Consider the following 24,743-nt stretch of genomic DNA (forward strand, 5'->3'; position numbering starts at 1 on the left):
TGATTATTAGCAGATTCCACTGAAATATTCGCGGAGTGAAAAATGAATTTCAAGATCATGGAAATTGCCGCTAATTTTTGGGAAACATCACTCATCATCTCGAGTTTCATGTATATGTAAACAAGAACTATTTGAAATGTAAACTTTTGTTTATAAATAAAAATTAAATTTTTCATATTCAGAATGTCCAGAGCAGTTCAAAACGTTCGATAATGGTTAAGGTTCACGTCCAATGACATTTTATTGATAAATCGAACGTAAAATTACTCAATCATTTCTAGTCTTTCAATCCAAATGATTAAAGTCTTGACTCATGAACGAGACTTATCGCATTCAGGCCTGCAAAATTTTACACAATGAAATTATGTTTAAACAACAATATATCATTAGATATCCAAAGTACTAATTGTCCGGCTGAATAGAGCCAAGTTGAGGCAACGACAACGCTGATCTTTGGCCCCTTGTTTTCTTTTCATAGAAAATGTTTCAACTCGAAAAAGGGGTTTACCCGATAGAAATCGTCAATAAATGTTGGATTCATGTTCATAGTGACAGTTTGGAAGGCGAAACTCAAAGCCACTGTTTGCTGTTGATCTAGCTTAAAAATCGAGAACCTCTGGGATCAATCCAGAGCACCTATCACCGTAAAAAAATGCCGAAGTAAAGAGCACTTTGGCCATGATCCCCAGTCTTCACATTGACTTGGCACAACAAGGGCTGAAATACCCGACGAGACATCGGGACGCACAGACGGAGAGAAAGACTCGCAAAGTGATGCGGCACCTGCAACACAGATAGGAACCCAGACCATACCACACAATGCTATAATTGCGGAAAGAGGCACTGTGGAAACTTCCGAAACTAACCAAATGGCTTCGAATATAAGTCGAGTGGGAGGGTTGTCCACTACTCTGGTGCAAGCTGAAGAGGAAAGGCCTATTAAGAAATGCGCGGCAATTGTGAAGCAAAAACGTCGGCAAGTGGGTGAAACACGGGCTAATGGAGGAGCTCCTGGACAGGATTTCATACTATAGATGGACATGGAAAGTAAGACAAAATCCGCAGGAAGCAGAAACAACCGCGCTTCCCGACGAGAATACCGCGAGTACCAAACGGATCGCTGACAGCCCATTGCAGAGCGAACTTGGTAAAAAACGAAGGGAGGAAGGGACATCTGAAGGAGACTTCCCTCAGGAACTTTCCAGGGCTGAGAAGAAGAAGGCGAAGAGGAACAAAAGACAACAACGCCTCTGCCTAAAACTAAGGCGGACACGAAGGACGGAGCACCAAAAAAAAAAGGTGGGGAGACGAAGCAGGAGTAGACCGTCAGCTTTGCTTATTAAGCCGAGGGAAGGCAAGACTTTTGCGGAAGTCCTTATCGAAATCCGTTACAAAATTAAACCCGAAGACAACGGAGCAGAAGTGTCTTCAATACGTAAAACGAAAGGTGGTGGAGTCTTAGTCGAACTAGGCCCGAAGACTATAAATAAAGTCACGTTCTGTGAAGCAGTCAAGGGGTTTCTGGGAGAAAAAGCTTTGGTTTCCAGCCTGGAACCCACGTGTTTTTTGGAAATCGGAGACCTTGACTGTCTCACGGAAAAGAACGAGATAGAAGAGGCCATTAAACACGAATGTCCGGAGGTAACCAATGTCCGGATTGGTATCACCTCCGCGAACTCCCGATGCCAAAAACTTGCTGTGGTGGAAATCGCCGAGCAATCCGCTAGGAAGCTTCTAAACAGCGGGAGAATAAGAATTGATTGGGTAGTGTGTAGGATACAAATCCGGGCCACCCCAACCAAATGTTACAGATGTTTGGCACACATCTGCAAACTATCGGGGACCTGACAGAAGGGCAACATGCCGTAGATGCGGTCAGGCAGGTCATAAAGCGGACACCTGCAATGAAAAGGAAAGTTGCGTCCTATGCGGGGACCGTGGCGCGACTGATGAGAGCGTTGCGCACACTGCGGGATCGGGGCGGTGTCCAGTTTTCAGAGCAGAACTGGAAAGAGCTAGGACACGCAACATGACTCGCATGCTACAAATCAATATGCACCGGAGTGCAACCGCTCACGAGCTGCTAGCGCAGTTCGCTGTGGAGACCAAATCTGATTTAGTACTCATCAGTGAGCAGTACCAAAACAAGGACCCAGTTTCATAGCATCCAGACATATCAGGTACCGCTGCCATCTGGGTTCGGGACGGCACCCTCCTTAGGGTTCTTACCCAAGGCCGAGGGGACGGCTTTGTCTGGATTCGGTGTTCAGGAACAACGTTTTTTAGTGTCTATCTTATGCCGAATGAGACGATGCCGGACTTTCGTCGGAGGCTTCATGCTTTGGAGGACGCTATCTTAAGCACGGATGGGCGGATCCTGGTCGGCGGTGACTTCAATGCTAGGACACTTGAATGGGGCATGCCTCACACAGATTCCAAAGGGAAATGATTTCTAGAAATAGCGACGAGAACAGGACTGGTAGTTTTAAACACCGGATCCACTCCAACGTTCCGGCGCCCGGACGGCGAGGGAACCATTCCAGACGTAACCTTCGCGTCGGAATCACTGATGTCGCTGGTGGACGGGTGGCGAGTTCTGGAAGACTTCTCGGTAAATGACCAGCAATACATTGCTTTCGAAGTAGTGGACACAAATTCTCGGTGTGCGCCACCCCGGCGATCTTTCTGTGCATGGAACGTCGCGAAAGTGAACACCGGGAAGTTTGTCGAAACTCTGGGAACAGGTGAGGCCACGCTGGAGGGTACTCCTGGGGGCGGTGGCGCCGCAGCTGACACTGCCGTTAATTCAGTTATGAATCAAATAACGATGGTCTGCGGGGCCTCCATGCCCAGGAAGACATCGAGGCGCGACAAACCTTCCATGTATTGGTGGACAGTGGAAATCGCAGAGCTCCAGAAGGAATGTCACAGGCTCCGTATGGGATGATGACGTCGGCGCGGAGAGCGCAGAGGACTGTTCACTTTTCTCTATAAAAGAGTTGGAACAGGCAGTCCTCTCTATGAAAAACAGGAAGGCGACAGGACCCGATGGTATTCCAGCGGAGGTATACAAACTGGTATTCCAACACCGGCCAGACCTACTGCTCGGCGCATTCAACACTTGCCTGAAAGAGGGCATTTTCCCTGCTCGTTGGAAGGTTGCAAGGCTTGCGCTGATACATAAAAGGAAAGGCAACCCCGAATTGCCGTCTTCATACCGCCCACTATGTATGCTTGACACTACTGGGAAAGTGCTCGAAAAGCTCATCAGAAGTAGACTCGCTGAAGCGATACCCGCTGCCGGAGATTTATCTTCCCGGCAGTTTGGTTTTAGAGCAGGGAGATCGACAATTGATGCTGTCATGCAAGTCGTGGATGCCGTTCGACGAGCAGAGGCACATAGCCGCCGAACTCGACGGGTGGTGCTCCTCGTAACACTTGACGTCAGAAACGCCTTTAATTCCGTAAGATGGAAGGACATTCTAGGCACACTAGACAATACTTTCCACGTGCCGAACTATTTCTTACGGATATTGAGGGACTATCTGAGGAACCACTCCCTGCTCTATGAAACACTAGACGGTCAAAGGTGGATGGAGGTCACGTCGGGGGTAGCACAGGGATCCATCCTAGGGCCGGACCTCTGGAACGCTACCTATGACAGTCTACTTAAACTCGACATGCCGGAGGAGCCGCACCTGGTCGGCTATGCAGATGATGTGGCAGCGCTTGTTGCTGGACGCACTGTCGAACAGGCGCAAAGCAGACTCGGCATATTGATGGGTAAGCGGATGGATGACTACTCATGGTTTCAACTTTGCACTGGAAAAAATCGAAGTAGTCATCCTGACTGAAAAGAGAATTCCGAACCTGCGTCCCATATCGTTCGGCGAATCGATAATCGAGTCAAAATCAGCGGTAAAGTACCTCGCGCAAATCAAAGCAGCAGCGAACAAGGCTGCAGCAGGAGTCTCGGCGTAAAGTAGGCTAATGGTGAACATTGGGGGTCCTACGTTTAGCACGCGACGTCTCTTGACGAGTTCAACACAGTCTGTCCTGCTTTACGGTGCAGAGGTATGGGCTGGCGCGTGATCGTGGGAGTGATCCCCGTTGCCCTTCTTGCTAAGGAACGTCAGGCCATATACAAGCGCAAGGGAGATGAGCCAAGGAAGGTGATTGCTCGCGAAGAACGGCAACGCACTCTAGACGAGTGGCAGCTCTCGTGACAAAATGAAGTTAGTGGCAGATGGACTGCGCGGCTCATCGGCAACTTAGGTGCGTGGCTGAATCGGAAGCATGATGAGACTGACTATTTTCATACCCAATTTTTAAGTGGGCATGGAAGTTTTCAGTCTTACCTGCACAAGATTGGAAAAGCGTGTTCTCCGGATTGTGTGTTTTGCAATGGAGTTGTGGACGGCGCCCAGCGCACTTTTTTTTCTTGTGCAAGGTGGGATGGGGTTCGTCAGCAGCTCTATTTAAACACAGGGGATATCTCTCCAGACAACATTGTCGAAGAGATGCTGAGGACTGCTGACAGGCCGAACCGTGTTGCCCATTACCTTCAGGCCCTTCTCGTTGCTAAGAAGATAGAACTCGACCAGTGGAGGAGTCCGATGGCAGGGGTCCCTTGAACTGACAGTTCCCTTCCTCCTCTCCACTCCCGTTGGAGAAAGGAATTCCCGGATTTGAAGGCTCCGCAAGGCGGGAGAGTTCGGGGACTAGCCCTCTGACAATAGAAAGGTGTTTAATTGGTAGTCCGACGACGTATCGAATCGGGAGTCCAAGACTGTGTTCGTAAATGCATTCACCTACCCTATCAAAAAAAAAGCCCAGCGATATTTTGTCTTTCTAAATATGGACTCTTTCGATAAGAAAAAAATGGACCAAAGGTGCAACTATATTTAAGGAGATAACATAATTATCCGAGTTTCTATATTGTTAAAATGAGGACTATTGTTAGCCGTCTACCTGTTTGACTGAAGATGGCGATGGGGAAAAAGACGTGTAGCGACTCAAGCGCACCTCTCTTCAGGTGCCATTCGGTTAGCAACATAACAGTCAAATTGGTGCAGCCAACCGGCTGGCGTCGTTATTGCATACTTTATTGTATTTGGAGTTGTAATGAAGTTGCGAATATTAAATGCTATTCCTTTCTATGTTAATTCCAAAACTAAGTTTTTTTATTTAACCGGATCCAGTTAAGCTCCCACATTGGAAACCTCCCGACGAGGAAAATAACGCTAATCAAACGCATCATCTGCGTAGTTCCTGCGCAAGTCGGCACAAAAACTCCGCGTCAGCCTTACTAGCTCTTACGGCGCTTGCAGATTCGGCGGCTGGAAGCACCGCCAAACAAAGTCGCCCCCATATCCTTGGCGAACATACCGGACTGAAATTTTTAATAGATACGGGTGCGGTCGTATCAGTTATCCCGCTACCGCGAAATATACGCAAACTCAAAGCAGGGCGACACCAAACTTTTCGCCGCCAACCGATCGTGTATTAACACATACGGCCAGCAAGTGATCACAGTTAGCCTTGGCCTGCGCAGGGAATTCGGCTGGAAGTTTATCGTCGCGTGGATTCTTGGCCTGCGTGGAGTATCGATCGTTTTTACATTAGCAGGCAACTTAACGTACCAGCAGCTGCTCAAAGAGTTCCCCAACATAACGAAGCCCTCCGTTCAAACCAATTGCCAACATGGAGTCCAACACTACATTGTTACCAAGGGACCATCCGTTGCAGAGAGACCTGGACATCTGAAGCCCAATCGACTGGAGGTAGCGAGAAAGGAGTTTGAGTACATGGCCAAGATGAGTTATTGTCGCCTGTCGAACAGCCCTTGGGCCAGTCCTCTGCATTTGGCCCCCAAGAAGGAACTTGGAGGCCACATGGGGATTTCCGGAGATTAAACGCGGTAACAGTCCCGGATCGATATCCAATGCAACACATCCAGGAGAACAACAAAAAACGCGTTTTCTCCAAGATTGACCTTCACAAAGCATTCCTCCAATCGTCGAGGTGGACGTCCCCAAAACCGACGTGACAATGCCACTTTCTCTTTACGAGTTCACCGTAATGACGTTCGGCTTACCGAACGCCGTCCAGACCTTTCACCGCTTCATGGACGAAGAGGCAGTATTTTTGTCGGATTTACGTCGACGATATCCTGGTCTTATCCGAAACCCCGGAGCAACATACCAAACACTTGGGCAAGGTTTTCCAGCGTCTAACTGATTACGGTCTCGTGATGAACATGTCGAAATATGTATTCAGAACCAGCGAAATGGAGTTCCTGGGTCAAACGATTAACGAACGTGGAATCTTGGTCCCGTGTCGAAGCAATCCAGAATTACAAACGTCCAACCACTGCCAAAGAACTCACAGGATTTCTGGAAGTCCTTAATTTTTACAAACGTTTGGTTTCCATCTTGCTACGCTTCAAGCACCATTGAACGGCCTAGTGAGGAACGCAAAAAAGGACAGAACACCCATTACGTGGACAACGCAGGCATACCAGGCTTTCAAGGGTTGTACAAAGAGCCTAGCAAACGCAACACTGTTGGTGCACTTCCAAACGAACGCACCAATTGCATTGGTAACCGACGCATCGGACGTGGCCGTAGGTGCCGTCTTGGAACAACAACACGGCAACAGCTGGCTTCCAACAGCATTTTTCCAGCGGAAGCTTTTAACCTCCGAACGTAAATACAGCACTTTCGACAGAGAGCTGTTGGCCATCTACTGCATCGCCTCGTCAGGTACGCTACCTGACGTACATAGCCGAGTTTTCAACCAACATCGTTCACATCAGGGGAGAAGCGAATTCGCGCGTTGACGCTATTTCTCCACCAAGAACGTTTGATACTGCGGAGCTGATAGCGAAACAGGAAAAGGATCAACAACTCCAACCGGTGCGTGCTGACAATTCAACATCACTCAAAGTGGAACCAGTAGACGTCAGTGACGGGAATATGTTGTTTTGCGACACTTTGCGCTCGTACATCCGACTATTCGCTTCAGTCGCGTGTAGAAGGCGCATTTTCGACACAGCGCACGGTGTTTCGCACCCGGGAGGCCGTGCCACGCTCAATGCTATCGTGTGGCCAGGCATGCGAAGGGACGTAATGTAATGGACTTGTACGTTGTCAGCGCGCCAGTCAGGTAGCATATAAAAAACCCGTACCAGCGATTTGAGGTGCCCGACGGACACTGTGGGTCCTCTTCCTCTTTCACGCGGGTACAGGTATTGTTTGACGATGCTGGATAGATTCTAACGTTGTCCGGAAGCCAAACCAGTGCCAGACCAGTCTGCTGATTCCGTAGCTGAAGCTTTCGTCGCGACGTGGATGTCGCGCTATGGGACGCCTAGAGCTATAACCACGGATTAGGGCACTCATTTTGAATCATCACTTTTCACTGCCTTAGCCAAAATACTGGGATGCAAGCGGACCAGAACACCTCCATATTATCCGGCATCAAACGGTGGCACCGTTCTCTTAAGGCTGCCATCATGTGCTTGGAAGACAATCGTAGCTGGGTAGAGATCTTGCCTATGGTTCTCCGCGGACTGCGGGCAAGTGCCAGACAAGACCTGAACGCATCATTAGCAGAGCTGATATTCGGCACCCCATTACGGTTACTAGGTGAATGGTGCCTGTATTTGGAAGTCGAGAGAGATTCCAGCGTATTTTACAGCAAAATCCATCAGCACCTCCAGACAGGTTCACCCAACGACCATCGCCCACCGCAACAACCGAACACCATTTGTGCACAAGGAATTAAAGTCCTGTACACACATCTTCGTTAGGATGGATGCCGTAAAATGATCGTTGGAAAAGTCATTCACTGGACCTCACCGCGTCATCCACCGCATTTTGCCCGCATTATTCAAGGAGGATCTAAACTGGGGCTGAAACCAGCCTTCTTGGAATACGATGTGGACAGTCCGATGTCGCAATCGGAATACAGTCAGCCAACAACACGGCCTTTCGAACTAAGGCCCAGCACATCACGAATTTCGGATGCGGATTTGCAAACGCAACTGTTCCTCGGCAATCAACTAGAAACTCCAGTGGAAAAGCCACCCACGATTTCCCAGCCACCAGAAAACGCGCATGCAGCTCCTCGACCAGGGGCTAAGTTTCGGCAATCATTCCACACCAGTCAATAAACCAAGTTCTTCATCACTGAGTGAGGTTAAACCTCTGATTCCAACTCAAAGGCAGTGCCGACTGCAGTCGCAGAACACTTGACCCAGCACCAGTCACCTGCTATCTTGAGTCCGTTCAACCCGCGTCCGCAACACATCCAACATGTGTACCAATCGAAATGCGAAACGTCAGTGCAGCAAAAAGTGACGTTCCTAATCTCACGAGACTCCATAACTCTCGACTTATCATTCAGTAATCATGTCCGGTTTTATGCTGATGAAAACCATCATTTCCTGGCAAACATGTGAAACAAGGTTTCGAAAATTCAAAAGTGGTGATTTTTATGTGAAAGACAAAGAGCGCATTGGTAGACCACAAAAGTACAATGACGAGCAATTGGAGAAATTATTGAAGATTCAACACAAACTCAGTAGTGATTGGAAAAAGCATTAAATGTCCCACAACAAACAATCAGCAATCGTTTACGATCAATCTTATTTTGCTTCAGCCTTTGTCCCGTTCACAAGCGGGGTCGGCTCGTCGGGATCGGTTTTGCCATTTTATTTTATCAAATGCCTGATTTGGATGCAATTTCAAGGCTCTCCATTTAGCGTATCAAGCCACCGTTATTTCTGCCGGCCTTTTGGTCTTTTACCATCGACTTCGATGTTCACACCAATCTTGGCAAGTGAATTACGTGGCCATACCATCGAAAACGCCTCTAGTAGTTTTTCCACGATCGGTTCAACTCCATATCGATCACGGATATCCTCATTTCGGATGTGATCAAAAGGTGTCACGCCACAAATCCAACGCAACACCTTCGTTTCCATTACCCTTAGACGCCGTTCTTTGTCTTTTATAGTCGACCAACACTCAGAACCATAGAGAGCGACACGACGGACGACATTAGATGCATTTTGTTGGTCGACTTGTCACGGGACCTGTCACCAAGATAGAATGTCAAGTGAAAAATCGTAAAATTGCTGCCTCAACCATACGAAAGGAAATCTTTTTTGCATGTTATTGTGACAGGGACCGAAAAATGAATTCATATGAAACTCTGGGCTAAAAAAATCATGGCCTTCACGTAGCAAAGCCGGTCCTTCAATAGCAAGGCCAAATCGCTTCGGCAAAGAGACCATGCCCTGCGTCTGGTGGGACCAGAGCGGGATTGTGTATTATGAACTCTTGAAGTCCGGCGAAATCAATAATACACAACGCTGTCACCAACAAATGATTAATTTAAACCATTGACCATAACCATTGATGGACCTACTACCGGAATGCCCCGAAGATATGGCGAATTGATTTTGGTACACAACAATGCATCGTCCCATCTAGCAAACCCTTGAAATTGCTTGGGTGATCGACTACATTTAGAGCAAATTGCAAAGCTGATCATTCTCCGCACTAAACCAGCAACATTCCAATGGAAATTAGATTCTGTCTTCAGGGGAACTTTTCTTAAATACACGGTTTAATATAATAATCACGGTCGATGTTATCAACCGGTAAACATAACCAGAATGATTTGGGACGAGCCCGCGCAATAGCATTCCATTGGAACTTTTCCACTTATTATCAGTATCTTGCTTATTGTGATCAATCTCGAAATAGTTAGATAACTGGAAACCATTCGCTGTTATCATTTTCAAGGAAGCGAGGCGGGAACAGCTTTTATTGCTGTTTCTGCGAACTTTCATTGATCTAAAAGATAACAGTCGCTCCTTTCTCCATGTCTGGAAAGGCGATCTGTGTTTTTTTTTATATTTGCATTGACTCACTACTGAACTGGATTTGTTTTCTTTAAATGGTAAAATCAGTAAGTTGGAATTTTATGCTCCCAACTCTGGCCAGTTCGGATATATTAAGATTGGCTAACGATCACGATTAATCAGTTTCAGGCTATCTCTAAACAAAACAATTTCCACTCCACGTTCTCTATTTGAAAAATTTACCCGAAAAGGGGTTCATTCTAGAAGTACCAAATTTGGCATCACTGTTATGCTCTCGATACAATTCGTCCAAAGAAATTGTAGTGGGACTTCGCTGCCCATTTCTGATTTCTTGATCAGTGAACAAAGAAAGGACAGAACTAAGAAGACAAAACGGAAGCAAAAAGGAAACCTATTTTGTTCTCGAATGTGGGGTTTCAGGTAGAGATTAATCCAGAAATCTTGTTATTTATATATGTATACGGTTAGCCCCACCTACGAGCCATTTTATCTGGTTTACTGAAATGCAGTTCAGTTCCCCACAGGACTTTCCGAGACATCCAGAATCCCCCTGTACTTTTCTGCGCCAAGTGCTCTTGACGCCCCACCGCCCCAAGTCGCTGGGGAACACTAGCACAGAACAGTCTCAACTAGATCTTGTTCGGTGCTGTCGTCAGCAGAAAGTAACTTCCTAGATATACAAATCGATGAACGCCTTTAGTGTAAATACGATGACCCGCCAGACTGAGAACCTGAGTTTATCTTTAATCCAACTCTACTTGCATCTATTTTCAAATCCATCCATTCTGAGAAGGTCCATTACCCGGTGAGAGAGCAAACAGATGTCATCAGCGTAGTCAGGGTGTTTGACGTAGGATGCCATTGACCATTCAACTCCTCCACATCCTCCGGACAAGGTACCATGAAGAATGTCAGGGATAACAAGAACAAATAATATCAGTGACAAGTTGCAACTCTAGCGAACTTCGTTTTGCATCTCAAATTCCTCTGAGGTTTTCCCCGATGCAGCAGGTGACATTTTGCGCAATCATATGTCGTTCTGATGGTAACTATTAGATTCTGCATAATTCCGCTCCTGTGTAGATCACGCCCAATAAACTCCCTGTTCACGGTCTCGAATGCTTTCCCCAAAACGATGAAGAGCAGGTGACGCGAAGATCTGAACTCGGCGCATTGATCTAAAATGATCCGTAATGTAGAATTCGGAACGGACACCAGCCTGCTGTTTGTTGGTCTTTCGAGTCGAGGCAGGACCCTCAATAACCTTGCCATTGGAGTGTGGCTGCCACCATTTTGGCTAAGGAACCCTTCATTATGGTTCCGTGAGCTTCATGCACAATTTGCTTTAGTCGACGCCACACGGTTTATTCACACGCTCGATGGGGTCACGATTGAGCTCGCTCTCCAACATGCTAGAAGACTGCAAAAGGCTGAAGGAGCAGATTTTTAAACGCCTGTCAGTGAGTGGAATAGCTAAGCAAAATTTCTTATTAATAAGGGTAACGCTTGGTCATCGTCTGGTAAGCCAACTGCTGTGCAAGATGAAGCAGTTGGGATGGTGATAAAGATTTGCTACAGTCTTGGTGGAAAACACCCCCTCCCCCCTTATGCAACATCACTACCGAGCGTGGTCTCTATGAGTCAGTTAAGCATGATGTTCAGCCACGCATCAACACTAGGGTTTCCCTTATTTTTTCTAAGGTGTATCCATCAAGGCAGCTTGCAATTGCACGGAAAGAGTTCGAAGAATTTCTTAAGCAGGGTCTTCGCTACCTCACATCGTCCCTAAACCCAATGGCGAATAGAAACCTTGTGGCGATTACAGACGTCTAAATGCCCAGGCGATACCCCATTCCGCATTGTTTCGCCCTTAGATATAATCAAGGCATATTACCAAATCCTTCAGAGTGACAGCGGCCAAGATCCAGCAAGCATGGGATTGGCAAGCTTAGTAGGCTGGTAAAACCAGAGGATTGGGTCCGCTTTCCAGAAAACTGGAATGAGTGGGGCCGGGCTTACGTTTCCCAACTCCATGCTTGCTGGATCTTGGCTGCTGACGCTCTGAGGAACGTCTCCTGTTGATACACTGGCGTTGATATCAGTCATCTCACTGCTCCAGAGTACGAACTTGCAGAAGAGACGCGTCGCTTTGAGAAAAGCGGTTTTAATCCTCTTTGTTAATCTTAGTTTTGAATAAAAACTATTGTTTTTGTGTTGCTCTAGTTACTTATAACCGACAATCTCGTGCGACCACTCTGGTTCCGAGCGTATCCTAAATGTACCACAGGAGATCCTATAAGGCTCAAAACAAACAAATTGGGACCCTTAACCTATAAATTGAGCGACTCTTCATGTTCCACATTCTGTGCAGTACAACCCACGCCTAACTACAACTCCGAGGACGATCGAGAACGCCGCATCGAAACAACGCGAGGACGCGTATTAATAAATTGTCTGATGGCTGCTGTTACTACCATCATAAATTCGGCGCAGAAGCACGCAGATGTCCCGCTGCGTGTAAATTACCAATTCCAACCATCCACGTTAACGGCGGAAACCGCTGCTGGCACACTATTCCGCCTTTTCACCAACAGTCTTTGGTGGAATCCTCTGCACATCGTGGAAAAGGCGAACGGCACCCCTGCGGCGACTACCACCAGCTGAACGTACACACTATACCCGAAGATACGGTGTGCCCAACACAGTAGGACTGCACGACAAACATACATTCCCTTAATTCGATCTGGAACGAGTCTACTTCCAGATTCCAATGGTAGATGGTGACACACCCAAAACAGCAATTATAACGCCATTTGGGTTGTTCCAATTCACTCGAATGTGTTTTGGTCTCCGGAATGCAGTACAGACAGTCCAACGACATTCCTCTTGGCATACCTGGACGATTTGCTTATTGCCTCAAAAGACAATTTGAAGGACGAGCAGCTCCTCAGAGCAAGGAATTAACCTCAACTCAGCGAAATTAAATTTTGGACAGCCAGAAATCGACTTCCTAGGCTACAAGGTAACATCACAAGGCGTGTTACCACCACCTAGAGAGGTACAGGCAATCCAGGATTATACACACCCGGGGACGGTAATCCAGCTACGAACAGCCTTCGGGATGCTGAACTTCTATCGTAGATGCCCTCGAAAAATGCAAATCAGATCCTCAGAAGGCTACACTACTAAGTCATTCAGACTCAAAAGCAGAAATATGATTAGACTGTGCTGCCTCAGTGGGATGGGTTCTATGCGAAGGTATTCATCGAGTCTCAGAGCATCAGAACTAGCTATCTACAGTGCCGTATGTCACTTTCAGCAATTACCATCAGCACAGACCACACACCTTTGTAGTTCGCCTTCACCCAGAAGACAAATACCGGGCCAATGAGAACCAGGCAACTCATCTACATTAGCTAGTGCACCATCGACATAAGGCACCATGCGGAAACAACAACACAGTCGCCGATGCACTACAGGGTGCAAGAAATAAGTCTATGTAGAGATCCAACTAGGCTAGCCAGCGCACTGAGAGACGATTCATTTTTACGGGATTTACAGGCTAATTCGAACCGTCGACTTCAATGGTTGGACACCCCTGGAAGGGAAACTTCTATTCTGTGTAAACCAACCTCAAATCCAAGGCCGTACCTGCCACTCAACTTCAGAAGAAGCATCTTCCACAGCTTTTATGGGCTCAACCACCCCGGCTTCCGAGCTACTTGAAAGCTTGTTTCTCAACGCCACTTCCGACCAAACATGAGCGGGTCGTTTCGAGAACGTCCACATCGGCACCATAGGCCCTTTACCTACGTCCGAGGGAAAAAGGTTGTTTGACCATGATCGACAGATGCACACGTTGGGCAGAAGCTATTCCAGTTGAAGAAACTTCAGCGGAAACTATCGCAGGGTACTCTATGACCACTGGATAGCAAGATTCGATGTACCTCAACGCATCACAACGGACCAAGGAAGTCAATTCAAGTCAAACTTATTCAACAGTCTCGCCAAGTTCCTAGGCATCGACTTTATCCGAACCAATCAGAGGACACTTTACTCGAAGTTAAAGGGCATCCTCTTCAAGTGAGCTGAATCACTTGCTGACGGAGTTCACCTTAGGCGATAGTTACTCAAGCCAACTGCTGTGGGAGTTGAAGCAGTTGGCCGGAGATAAGGTTTGTGATGAGCTTCTGAAGTTGCTGTGGCAGCACCTATGATCGTAAGTCATTATCGGCATGCCTCGCAATTAAATATAATACTACCGATATTCCCTTGAAGGCAGGCCGTTCATATTGTCGACGGACCATAAGCCACTCATTTTTGCTTTGACATAAAAGCCCGACAACGCGACCTCCCGCCAACTTCGGCACTTGAGCGTATTAACCAGTTTACTCCCGACATTCAACACGTGCCTGGAAAAGATAACGTGGTTACTGGCGCTTAGCCATATGTTGCTGAGGTCAAGATCCCTGCCATCGGCGAATTTCCGGCAATCGCCTAGGCGCAGAAAGAGGACGCAGTTTTTCAGAGCTTGAGTACCAACTCCGAATTCAAATTTAGGGAGTTTTCTAACTTCGGCTCAACATCTAGTATATACTGCGAGACCTCAGACAAGGGACCAAAGCCATATTTTCTGGTCGATTTCCGAAAGGAAGTCTTTCACGCCGTTCACGATTTGGCGCACCTAGGCATTCGGACAGCAAATCGGCTAGTCACTGCGAACTATTTCTGGCGGTCCAAGAATAAGGACATTAATTTTTGGGCCAGGCAATGAGTCGCATGCCAGAAGTGCAACACTACAAGGCATGTGAGGCAAGAAGTAGGAGTGTTCCCTCGGTCCACCAAGCGTTTCCACACAATTCACCTCGACATCATTGGCCCTTTGCGAGATTCGTATAGTTTTAGATATTGCCTCGCAACCATGGATAGGTTCACGCGGTGGCCTGAGGCGATACCCCTGAAAGGCAGTTCTGCAAAATCTTTTATTGAAGCCCTCTGTCGAGAATGGATTCCACGCTTTGGTGTGCTGGCAATTATAATTACCGACCAGGGAATGCAGAGTTGGGTGAACTCCTCGGCTTCAAATGCCACCGGACAACCGCGTACTACCCACAGTTCCGTGCGACGCTCGAAAGGTGGCACAAGATGCCGAAGACTGCAATAATGGCCCAAGACAACCCATCCAGGTCGCAAGTCCTGCCATTCATTCTACTTACCCTCCGGGCAGCCAACCGAGAAGAATTTACTGCAAGTCCCATGGAGCTGGTATACGGGGGAATGTAAGATTACCCAGCGACGTTGTTCTCGACATCAGGTCGGGACTCACCGCTACCGGTCTGTTGCGTCTGCTCAAGGACGCAATGTGAAAGCTGAAGTCACCATCAATCATGGGATTAGGACGGATGCCTCTCGGCGTTCGCTACAGCCACCTTACGAAGGTCGCTTCGAAGCCCTCGAACAAGGTCGACACCATTATAGCCTCAACGTCAGGGGCACGGTCAAACGGGTCTCATTGGCCCGAATAAAGCCCTTCGTCCAGCAAGAAAGCGCAACCAAGAGGAGGCGTCCGTTTTGTCTTGCGGCAGCGGAGCTAAGCGGGCCATGTGTCTGCTTTCTCGCTGAAGCCCTCTTTGGTTTCAACTGGAGATGAAGTGCTGTGGCGGAGCGAGCAACTTACGTGTCGGACGCACGCAAGTGTCAATCGCGAATATTTTTTTTGGTGTTAGTACGCGATAGAGAGTACAAAATAGAGAAAGTCCAGAGAGAGATTTTATTGTTAAAATTATTGTTTTAACATCAGAATGTGTCTAAAATCGAGTTCCATTCCGCTTTTAACCGGTTTAGGAAACGTCCCTAGATGCGAAACGACGGCAGTTTTTATCATTAGTAACTAAGTTGCTTCAGGAAAATCATTCATTCAATAAAAAACAATTTATTCGAACTGCAATGGGACCTAGGAAAGCGTCGTTGGATGTACACAAGTCTTCGATTCGCTCAAAACATCATAACAAGATAATTTCATGCAGATCCCCCACTAATTAATATCAAGCGGCGCTTGCTTCTACGACGATGACTCCCAATCACAAATGAAGTCGGCACTAAGAGGCACCGGGACTACACTAACGAATGGAAACCAAACAAGCGGAACGCAAATATCCATTACAACAAGAAAACTGAAGGTCGCCTACTGCTGATCAGCATAACAATAATGACTTTGCTGACTGGCCGACTGGGTGTCGGTACGCAATGGGCGCACAGACGAAAATCAAAGAAAATAAAAACACGCACGTCTCGCACTAGAAAGTAATCTTTGCCGTCGCCGCCTGCCACTGTCCAAAAACTCAAGGAGGCGACACATTTTCATTTTTCAAAATTTTCTTTACATTGTCCGCCGTCGCGACTACTCGTGGTGCTTGCGCTTTTCCAGCTCGTCTGCGCCGATCACTAAGAGGAAATTCCAAGCAGTAAAATTAATTCCCGACGGAATTTGCGGATATGTACGTCGCAGACGGAGTTCGGTGGTAATGAATGGCGTAGGAAAGTTTTCAGCACCGAGCACTTCATAAATTAGGTAATTTGAGACACTTAGTAGTGCTGCATGGCGCGAGTACGATGAATCTAGCGTACCTCTGCAGGCAGTCCCCAGATTATGTGGCTGAACTTTGACCCTCATTATCCAGAACGTGCGTGAATCGCGGATAATAGATATGAGAGCTCTGCTTGGGCGGTGAGTCATTGCGACCGTTTCCACGGAACTTGACTAGATCGAAGTTGATGGAGAGCTCAAGTGTTTACTTCATGCGGTTGCGGCCACTACGATGGGTACTGCATAAGGTGTGGGAGAAAGTCTTATTCGAAAACTGAAAGTTCCGTTTCGCCTCATTGGAGATTTTCCGATCGCAATGTGCTTTGCATTTGCAACGATTTCCAAATATGAGAAATGAAATCTGGGCAATACTCACGGCTTAAATCCATTCTTGATCACAACGTCAATGATCCGCTAATCACGTCTGGCGGCGCAGCACTCGTTTCGCGGCTTTTATGTTCGGCACCAGAGCTCGAAGTTCGCTGCAATCTTGGAGGAATGGATGCTTCAATAGCTCGTCAGCGGTGGCTCGTTTGTCAACTTCGACTTGCAGGCATCGATCGAGGAAGTCTTGCAGGTTCGGGGACAGTTTCTCCCAGCTCTTGATGTCGGGACGACCATTGGCCGCGATAAGATAGAGGGCCCGGAGTGGAGTCTCGTTCAAATAAGGCGGCTGTCCCTCGATCATTTCTATCGCCATGATCCCGATGGACCATATGTCTACCTTTTTTCCGTACTTCTTTCGCGTCACGACTTCCGGAGCCATCCAGTAAGGGGTTCCCACCATGGTTTGTCGCTTCTCGTCGCCTTCTATGTTTGCACAGAACCCGAAGTCCGTGACTTTTACGGAGCCGTCCATGCCCAGCAGGACGTTGTCCGACTTGATATCACGGTGGATGATTCCTTTGGAGTGAAGGAAACTGATGGCGTAGAGAACCTCCCGGCACACGGCGGCGATTTGCTTCTCCTTCATGACTGTCTCGGTCACGACGTCTGTCAGCGGCCCGCCGTCCATGTATTCCATAACCACCCAGAGTTGATCCTCGGGCTCGAGCAAGTATGATTCAAGGAAATTGACTAAGTTTTTGTGATTGAAGTCCTTCAGGACTCGGATCTCCGTCAGGATCAGGTCTTTGGATGACTGATTCTTGAGATCAATGGTTTTGACCGCCACGTCCTGCGCCGACTGTAGGTCGGTCGCGATGAAGACTATCCCAGACGCGCCTTTTCCCACCTCGAGCTTCGTCTTGTACCGCTCTGTTGGGTCCTCCAGGTTGCAGATGGCTCGCAGTTCGTCGTAGACTTCCTCGTCCGATTTGTGCGGATGTTTGTCCTTCGAACGGCGCAGGATCGAGTCATCGTCCTCGGGCGCCGGTTTGATGATCATCGTGTCTGTGTTAATTTCCTCGATGATCCGCAAGTCGGAAACGCCTTTCGAGAGGGGGATGTGGGGCGAAATATTGCGCGGCTTTGGCTTGATCTGGGGCTTCGGCGGCAAGGTGATGGACTTCTTGGCGGGCAGCGGCGGTGGCGGCTCGTTGGAGCTGTCCTCGCTGCTCTCCCCGCCGAACGAGTCCAGGCTCTCGCCCAGCGAGTCCTGGCTCTTGTGGGCGCTCTTCAGGTTCACATACTTGTCTATCTCCTCCGACTCCTCGTGAATTGTCTGCTCCGTGAAGAACGGCTTGAACACGTCCGCATTGTCTTTCTTCTTGATCGAGTAATTGTAGAACTTGACGGCCTGGTAGGCAGCGTCCGGGTTCTGGTTCTGTTCGTCCTGCGTGATCTGTGAATTGAGTTGCCGAAGCCATGCTGGCGGCAAACCCTCCAAGTCGCCAGTGATCAAGTTCCGACTGACATGGATGTGTTGTGTGAAGTTCGTGGGCATTCCAATCTCCGAAATCTGGGATTTCTTGCTAAACCAACCCTTGAAGCTGTTGAACGTTGACATGTTTTTCACTTTTTACGCGGCCACGGTGCGAAAACGAACGGGAAATATCCACAAAACACTCGCGCGGCGACTAGAGCATACTTTTCCGCTGGCTCCAGACGGGTTCGTTGCGAAAGGACAAGGGAAACGCGAAAAACAGGAGTGGCACGACAGAAAGTCTCATCAATGGAGCGAATGAATAAAAAAACGACACATATAAGACGACGGACGATAAAAATAAAGTGACGAATCGGTCTGGTCGGGCATCTGACAAAGAGCGTGCGAGCGAGAGGAATGGAGTAGAGAGTGGTTTAGTAGTGCCATGTGGTATGTCAGTTGGTGTTAAGAGGTGCTTGGCAGTCGAGTTGAGCTGGATGTTGTTAGAGATATTTCGTTAAATTCAGAAAACCGTTTAAACTGGAAATTAAAGTGTTTTTACGAGAAATATTGATTGCGAAAAAATGTAATCTGATTAAAACATATATGACTGGATATATTTTAGAGAAATAAAAAATTAATTGATTAGGGAAATTCATTATGAAGGCAGATTATAATCTTTCAGAATTGAATTTTTGAATGCAATTTTAGAGCAATTTTACTTACCTATAGAAACAGATATCTAATTGTTTTCTCGAAGTTAATGTTTCATATCTTTAGTAAAATAACAAGTTGAAACTAATCTCCGTGTTTTTTTTACAGTTGTCACAAACGAGCAATCGCGACAACGATGGGTAGCAAAAGAGTCGAGTTCGAGACGCCGACCGATATGGACCACAATATGTTCCGTGTCTAAAACGTGAAATAAACAATTCTTGTAAATCAATTAAAGACTTTGATTTCTGTCTCGGCCCCTGTGCCAGATCAGAAGTGGGATCTTCCTTTTCGGTTTCGGTGAATGCAAAATGCCGCGACAAAAATTCCCAATCGCAGATTTAACGTGCCCGGTATTACGGAAGTTGCTGCGCGACCGGGAGTTGAGATCGGCCGGGCGAAAACCGGATTTAGTGAAGCGGTTGATCGACAGTGAAGGTAGCGATGAAATCGAATTGTCCGACAACGAAATCGAGGACAATGACGACGACCTTCGACAGACGGTTTCCGCTTTGGTGGAAAATGTGGTGTCAATAATGGCGGCCATTAAAAATGGCCAAGTCGGTGTACCACCCGTACCACCTGTTCCACCCGTTCCATCAGCTGTCCTACCCCAAGACGACGATGCTATTGCCGAAGCCCATCATCAACGCACACCATTCAGTATTACCGCACCGACTCATTCAACGGCTTTCGGCGATATCGAGCCGACACTACGACGGCGCAACGAGACGATGACGTCAACCGACCGCGGAATACGTATTTCAACCACAAGATGTTATCGGGATTCTACCAACATTTGACCCGCTCGACGATGTGTCCCCATCAGCCGAACAATTCATCGACCGAATTGAAAAATTGGCTCAGGTATATCACTGGGAGGAATACCTCGTTCTGTTTGCCGCTCAGGCTAAGTTGAAAGGCCCAGCGAAACAATGGATTGACGGATTGCAAACGACGTTTGCAACGTGGGATGAACTCTCCAAAGCGCTAATTGCAGATTTCCCCAGTCGATTTACGACAGAAGATATGCGACAGCGGCTCGATAGCAGCCGTCGCGCACACAACGAAACAACCGAAGAATATTTTTTCCGCGTCTGCGCAATGGGACGACGGGCGAAGCTTGACGACGAAACGATCGTGTATTACATACGACGAGGGCTTTGTATGAAACCATTACAAACTGCCATAGCCACGATGCATTTCAACACGCCGAGCGAAATGCTAGTGGCCATACGACGATTCGTAGCGAACGATCCGGGAACGAACGATAGTTCCAATAGCGTTCGGGGTGAACGAACGAATATACTCCGATCGCCGCCGCTGCTGAATGCTGCAAATCAAAACTCGAGGCTATGTTACAATTGTTTCGAAAGAGGGCATTTGTCGTTGAACTGTCCGAAGCCGCAACGAAGACCACGATGCGTGAAATGCAATAGAACTGGCCATGCGCAGAATGACTGCCCGACAGCCGCGCGAACAGAAGCCAACCGCCGAGAGACAATAAATCGTATAGCACAACACACAGACAACAAATTGCTAACGAAGACAGTGGAAATAGGCGACGATGAATTTGAGTGTATTGTGGACTCAGCAAGTAGCTGTTCTTTGATCAGACAGTCTGAGGCTCAACGAATTGGACAGATTAAACAATTCGAGCCAGCACAACAACTTAAAGGGTTCGGTGGAGCTGTATACCTTTGCAATAAGAAAATAATTGCAACAATCAGAATTGACGACGTGATACTGGAGGGAGTTTTGTATATCGTGGACGACGAGCAGATGGATAAGCCGATACTCATTGGAACCGATATTCTACTGCAAGAAGGTAGGTGCTGCACAATTCGTGGTCGTGAATTTAAAATGAAATCGGAATTCGAGAACATACGAACCGGACCAATATCATCAATCGATAAAGAACAACTGTCTGAAGTATTGGAAAAATGGCATAAGTGTTTTTCTACTAATTTATCAACGATCGGTCGTTCAAATTCCACCGAAATGGAAATCCGTGTTACAACCAGCAAACCAGTCAGTCGACAGCCTTACAAGGTTCCGTTCCCGAGGCGATTGAAAGTGGAAGGTGATCGACGAGCTACTGAAAGCTGGAATAATTCGACCGAGCGAGTCGGAATATTCATCTCCGGTCATACTGGTCGCGAAATCAGATGGTACAGACCGGCTTTGTATCGATTATCGAGCATTAAACGCGATTACAGTGAAGGAACCATTCCCAGTTCCCAGTGTGGAAGAGCAAGGGGCACAATTGGCCGGAAATTCCTTCTTTACTACGCTGGATTTCATTTCAGGATATTACCAAATCCCGATTGCCGAATCATCGAAAAAGTATACGGCTTTCGCCACTCATATAGGCCAATATGAATTCAACGTAGTTCCATTTGGATTGACCAACGCTCCATTCAAATTCCAAAGAGAAATCCGAAAAATCACATCGAGAATGAAACGACGAGTAGTATCTTATGTTGACGAAATCATCATACCGAGCAAAAATATCAAAGAAGGCTTGGAAGCGTTGGATGAGTTCTTAGGAATATTAGCGGAAATCGGTATGACATTAAATATAAAGAAATGTACATTTTTAGCGACCGAAGTATCCTTTTTGGGACATCGAATCACTAAGGAAGGTCTTCTACCCGGTGAAGTGAAAACCGATGCAATCCAGAAATTCCCAACACCTAGTAATCGAACCGAGGTTCGACGGTTTCTTGGACTAACTAGTTTCTTTCGACGATTCGTTCAAGGATATGCTCAGATAGCTTTACCGTTAACTCGATTGCTGAAAACGAAGGATGCGGAACCATTTACATGGACATTTCTTGAACAGGAAGCATTCGATACCTTACGAAGAGCTCTTTATCATCCACCGATTTTAGAGATCTACGACGTCAAGCGACAGCACGAAGTCCACACGGACGCGAGTTCGAATGGAATTGCTGGAGTGTTACTTCAAGAGAGCGACAACGGGTTAAAACCTGTCATGTACTTCAGTCGGAAGTGCTCGGAGACCGAAGCGAAATATCACAGTCATGAGCTAGAGGTTCTAGCTATAGTCGACAGCCTGGAACGGTTCAGAATGTTTTTGATCGGAAAGAGGTTTCGTGTCATTACTGATTGTGCTGCAATAACATCTACGAAAAATAAAACGCCGTTACATCCTCACATTGCTAGATGGTGGCTACGTCTTCAGGAATTCGATTGTGAATACATCCATTGAAGTGCTGACCGCATGCGACATGTAGACGCTCTGAGCAGAGCACCCGTAGAGCCTCCAAACCCAACCAAGACAGTCGCCGACCTCGTCCTTAAGGTGGAACTCGATGAACACGATTTCTTGACGACCATCCAGCTGCAGGATATGAAGTTAGCAAATATTGTCAAAGTTCTTCAAGGAATGAGCTGAAGCTGCGGAGAAAACTTTAGATCGATTGAGGAAAGATTTTTGGTTCCCGAAAATGAGAAAATATGTCAAATCATATATATCAGCATGCATGGAATGCGTGTACAATAAGACGGTGACAGGGAAGGCCGAAGGGCAGATATACATCGACACAGTGAAACCTATTCCTTTCATGCGATTGCACCTGGATCATGTAGGACCACTGCCGAAGACGTCACGAGGAAATCAATATATCCTGGGGATCACCGATCCTTTTACTAAATTTACAGTCTTAAAAGCCGTCCGTAGCGTAAACACCCAGCCAGTAATACGAGCGTTGAATGAATTGACTTCGTATTTTGGGCTACCAGCTATTGTCGTCACCGATCGAGGCACGGCTTTCACTTCTCACAACTTTGCCGAATACTGTAAATTAAACGGGATCCAACACATTCAAACAGCTGTTTGAACACCTCGAGCCAACGGCTCAATTGAAAGAATTAATCAAACGGTTTGCAAATGTCTTCGAGCCAGCTGTGTAAGCGATTCAGATTGGGACACAGCTATCCGCGACATCCAGTGGACTTTGAACAGCAATACAAATGCAACGACCAAATATAGTCCGAACGATCTCATATTCGATTTTCGATTGCGGGACGTTATTCATAACCGTCTCGTACAAGCCATCCACGATGAAGCGAACGATTCACAAGAAAGTATCGATATCCGACGGGAAAGGGCAACTAAAGCGATTGAAGCCGAGCAGACAAAATGGAAGCAGCGATTCGATAGGCAGCGCAAGAAGCCTTCTCAATATCAGGAGGGTGATCTGGTCGTGATTACCAACGTTGCTCCTTCGACGGGGTTTTCTCGAAAGCTGGAGCCGCGATATCGAAGGCCGTATGTAATTTCGAAACTCTTAAGGTTCGACCGATACGTCGTTGAAGATATCGAAGGTCTCCAACGTCGACAAAGGCGCTTTAATTCGGTGTTCCACGCCGAACATCTTAAACCGTGGTGCACAGCTGCACCTTTCCTCGACAACGATACCGGTGGGAGCGACAACGAAGAAGACCCGGGGAACGTGCCCGGCCAGGAGTCCGATTTGTCAGGAGTGGCCGAACTGTCACAAACGAGCAATCGCGACAATGATGGGTAGCAAAAGAGTCGAGTTCGAGACGCCGACCGATATGGACCACAATATGTCCCGTGTCTAAAACGTGAAATAAACAATTCTTGTAAATCAGTTAAAGACTTTGATTTCTGTCTCGGCCCCTGTGACACAGTTAATATATAAATTAAGAAAAGAACTATTATTGCTTATATTGTAAATATTTTTATTTGTCTTCCGTATACAATTGTTTCAGAGACCACGAGCCTCCTTCATCAGTGCTAGTACCTAATTATTAGGTTGTTGCATATGAAATGGCCGTTTTGGCAATCAAGTGAAGTTAATAGCGATTTTGGTGTATCAAACCACCACCAGTTGGCGCTGTTGGTGTTGAATATTGAAGTATAAATAGTCCTACATTTAATCAAGGAGTCATTTCAGTCTAGCAACATCCCCACCACCGCTTGCCTCCTTGATATCCAAAAAGTCTTCGATACAGTCTGGCACGAAGGCCTCATCTACAAACTCTCCCACACTTTCAAATTTCATCCGCAACTATGCAAATTCATCATTAACTACCTGTCCGACGGTCAATCCCGAGTACGTATCCACGATAGCCTATCCGACCCGTACAATCCTCCAGCAGGCATCCCCCAAGGTTCAGTACTGTCAGCAACCCTATTTTCCCTATACACCGTCGATATACCACTCCAACACCCCACCAACTCTCCCCAAACGGTCAAAACCATCCAATACGCTGACGACTTGATTCTTTACACAGCATCCTGACACATACAATCCGCCCAAAACCGCATCAATACCATAATCCTAACCCTCAACAAATTCCTCCAACCCTGGAAACTCCTTCTCAACCCCAGCAAATGTGAAGCCATCGTCTTCTGCGGTAGAGCCACCTTGACCCGCAAGATGCTAGCCAACATCCGCAACCTCACGATCAAAATCGGAACATCCACCATTCCCTCCGTCCAATCCACTAAATACCTGGGAATAACCCTCAATACCCGCATATCACATGTGCCCCAGGTAAACTCCATTATCTCAAAAACCCTAACAGGACTAAAAACCTTATGGCCCATCCTCAAGAAAGACTCGGCTATCTCCCCCAGAGTCAAACTCTACTGCTATAAGCAGCTCATCCATCCCCTAATCACATATGGATTCGACGCATGGTGCGACGTCTCCTCATCCCAAATGGAGCGTCTACGAGCGCGTGAA

General features: G+C 47.2%; 2 protein-coding genes across 2 annotated transcripts in view; one reads left to right on the top strand and one right to left on the bottom strand.

Moving 5' to 3' along the window:
* Positions 1 to 18,693, bottom strand: part of LOC119658721 (serine/threonine-protein kinase PAK 3) — a 71,255-nt gene extending 52,562 nt beyond the window's left edge. Inside the window, exon 1 of the mRNA XM_038066370.1 lies at positions 16,858 to 18,693. Within this exon, the coding sequence (XP_037922298.1) occupies positions 16,900 to 18,429 (1,530 nt within the window). The 5' untranslated portion in view covers positions 18,430 to 18,693 and the 3' untranslated portion in view covers positions 16,858 to 16,899. The remainder of the gene's footprint in view (positions 1 to 16,857) is intronic.
* Positions 18,694 to 19,310: 617 nt separating this feature from the next.
* LOC119659115 lies at positions 19,311 to 22,234 on the top strand. The gene is made up of 3 exons (XM_038067038.1): positions 19,311 to 19,758; positions 19,829 to 21,217; positions 21,309 to 22,234. Exons 1-3 carry the CDS (start codon positions 19,311 to 19,313, stop codon positions 22,232 to 22,234), a joined length of 2,763 nt encoding a protein of 920 aa, XP_037922966.1.
* The last annotated feature ends 2,509 nt before the right edge of the window (positions 22,235 to 24,743 follow it).

This window comes from Hermetia illucens, chromosome 6, assembly GCF_905115235.1.
Source record: "Hermetia illucens chromosome 6, iHerIll2.2.curated.20191125, whole genome shotgun sequence".
NCBI lineage: Eukaryota > Metazoa > Arthropoda > Insecta > Diptera > Stratiomyidae > Hermetia > Hermetia illucens.